General features: G+C 50.3%; 1 protein-coding gene across 1 annotated transcript in view; it reads left to right on the forward strand.

The window, feature by feature from the left end:
• CDR2L (cerebellar degeneration-related protein 2-like) overlaps nt 1-2,949 on the forward strand; it is a 17,432-nt gene that overhangs the window by 8,533 nt on the left and 5,950 nt on the right. Inside the window, exon 2 of the mRNA XM_011976247.1 lies at nt 2,171-2,283. Coding sequence (XP_011831637.1) covers nt 2,171-2,283 — 113 coding nt within the window. The remainder of the gene's footprint in view (nt 1-2,170; nt 2,284-2,949) is intronic.

The following is a 2,949-nucleotide window of genomic DNA, read 5'->3' on the forward strand; positions in this document are numbered from 1 at the left end:
GGGAGGGAAGGTTCCAGTCCTGCAGGGTACAAGCACCAGGGCTGCCGCGGGAAGAGGATGGTTCTCTCAGGGAAAGGAGAAGTTTGAGAGAGGGGCACATGTCACTAGGGTCAAATGGTACCCAACCAGGAGCCCAATACCTGAATTATCCCCCCAGCATGGACATAAACCAGCTGGGTGACCATGGGCAAGTCACTCTGCTGTCCTGCTCATTAGCCATAAAATCAAGAAGTTGGGCCAAAAAGTTCTGAATCCTCTTCCAGTTTTAATATTCAGCAAGCCCTTCTGCTCTCTGCCTCTCAGCAAGCTCCTATTCACCCTTTTCTTTTTTTCTTTCTTTTTTTTTTTTGAGACGGAGTCTCGTTCTGTCACTCAGGCTGGAGTGCAGTGGCACGATCTCGGCTCACTGCAACCTCTGTCTCCCAGGTTCAAGCGATTCTTCTGCCTCAGCCTCCCAAGTAGCTGGGATTACAGGCTTGTGCCACCACACCCAGCTAATTTTTGTATTTTTAGTAGAGATAGGGTTTCACCATGTTGGCCTGGCTGGTCTCGAACTCCCGACCTCAAGTGATCCTCCCACCTTGGCCTCCCAAAGTGCTGGGATTACAGGCGTGAGCCACCGCACCCGGCCTCCTATCCACCCTTCAAAGTCCGACTCGAAAGCTGCCCGTTTGCCTGAGCCTCCCAGGGAGAGTGAAGCTCTCCTTTGTCCATCACTCCACAGCACCTGGCCCCTATGTCCGCCCATGCTCTTATCACTCACTCATTCTTCCAAAAAGACAAATTATGCACTGACTCTGTGCTAGATACTGTCCTAGGCCCTGGGGATATTCATGAGCAAAACATAAAAATTCCTGCCCTGCCAGGTGCGGTGGCTCACGCCTGTAATACTAGCATTTTGAGAGGTCAAGGTAGGAGGGTCGCTTGAGGCCAGGAGTTCGAGACTAGCCTAGGCAATATAACATGACCCTGTCTCTACAAAAAAATTTTTAAAATTTTAAGCCGGGTGTGGTGGCTCACGCCAATAATCCCAGCACTTTGGGAGGCCTGAGGTCAGGAGTTCAAGACCAGTGTGGCCAACGTGGTGAGACCCCATCTCTACTAAAAATACAAAACATTAGCCGGGCGTGGTAGTGGGTGCCTATAATCCCGGCATAAAAAAGATTTTAGAAAAAAAAAAAAAAAGGGCCAGGCACTGTGGCTCACGCCTGTAATCCCAGCAGTTTGGGAGGCCGAGGAGGGTAGATTATGAGGTCGGGAGATCGAGACCATCCTGGCTAACACGGTGAAACCCCATCTCTACTAAGAATGCAAAAAATTAGCCAGGCATGGTGGCAGGCGCCTGTAGTCCCAGCTACTTGGGAGGCTGAGGCAGGAGAATGGTTGGCAGGAACCTGGGAGGCGGAGGTTGCAGTGAGCCAAGATCGCGCCACTGCGCTCCAGCCTGAGCAAGAAGAGCAAAACTCTGTCTCAAAAAAAAAAAAAATATTACGCCTGTAGTCCCAGCAACCGGTATTATAGTCCCATGCCTATTCACAGGCGTGATCATATACTCTGTAGCCTTGAGCTCCTGGGCTCAAGGGATCCTATCCCAGGCAGCAGTATTGCACCACCTTTTTTTTTTTTTTTTTTAATAGAGATGGGATCTCACTATGTTGCCCTGGGAGGCTGAGGGAGGAAGATCGCTTGAGCCCAGGAGCTCAAGGCTGCAGCACATATGATCACACCTGTAAATACTCACTGCACCCCAGCCTGGGCCCCATCCCTTAAAAGAAAAAAAGAAACTGCCCCATGAGCTCACAGTTAGTTGAGGGAGCTGAAAAAGATAAAGGAGTAACTTGCTTGGGAAATTAGATGGTGCTAAGTGCTAAGGAAAAAGATGAAGCGGGAGAGAGACTGCAGGGCAGGGAACAGTGTGACTGAACCAAGTGATTGGAGAAAGTGACAGGCACAGACTTGAAGGAGAAGAGGCAGCAAGTCCTGGAAGTGTCAGGAAAGAACATTCCGGGCAGAAGTAACAGTGCAAAGGCTTAGCTCCTGGCTTACGTCTCCTCCCAGGCCTAGAGGCTCCCAGTGTCTTGGTTACGTGGGGATCACCTAGAGTAGATGCTCGGAACATGAATGGGCATCCTCTGCCTTTGTTCTCATGCTCACGTTTCTCCTATCCTAGACTTGCACCTAGCTGCAGAGCTGGGGAAGACTCTGTTGGAGAGGAACAAGGAGCTGGAGGGGTCCCTGCAGCAGATGTACTCCACCAATGAGGAACAGGTGCAGGAGATCGAGGTGAGGGCCCTGCATGTGCTTGCCCACACCCCTCAAGGGCCCCTTGGCCTGTGTGTGACTTTATGCAACTTAGAATAAGGTGCCGGCTTATCAGACACAGCCTTAGCCCAATAGCCTGGTATAGCACAGCTATCTCAGGCAGCCCTATTGCACCATCAGTTTTGTGTTTTTTTTTAAATAGAGACCAAGTCTCACCATGTTGCCCAAGCTGGTCTCTAACTCCTGAGTTCAAGTGATCCTCCCACCTCAGCCTCCTAAAATGCTAGGATCACAGGCATGAGCCACCATGCCCAGCCTGAACAACCATTTTTAAGCCCCACTCAGCTGAAGACAAATACATCAAAGCAAACTTGTCCTTAGAAGGGGAGAAGAGGCTGGGCGTGGTGGCTCATGCCTGTAATCCCAGCACTTTGGGAGGCCAAGGTGGGTGAAATACTTGAGCCCAGGCAACGTGGCAAAACCTTGTCTCTACAAAAAATACAAAAATTAGCTGGCTATGGTGGCATGCACCTGTGGTCCCAGCTACTTGAGAGGATGAGGTGAGGATCGCTAGAGCCTGGAGGTGGAGGCTGCAGTGAGCCGTGATTGTGCCACTGCACTCCAGCCTAGGCAACAGAGCAAGACCCTATCTTAAAAATAAATAAATAAAATAAAAAAGATTTTAGA

This window comes from Mandrillus leucophaeus, unplaced genomic scaffold (genome assembly GCF_000951045.1).
Source record: "Mandrillus leucophaeus isolate KB7577 unplaced genomic scaffold, Mleu.le_1.0 Scaffold1, whole genome shotgun sequence".
NCBI classification, from domain to species: domain Eukaryota; kingdom Metazoa; phylum Chordata; class Mammalia; order Primates; family Cercopithecidae; genus Mandrillus; species Mandrillus leucophaeus.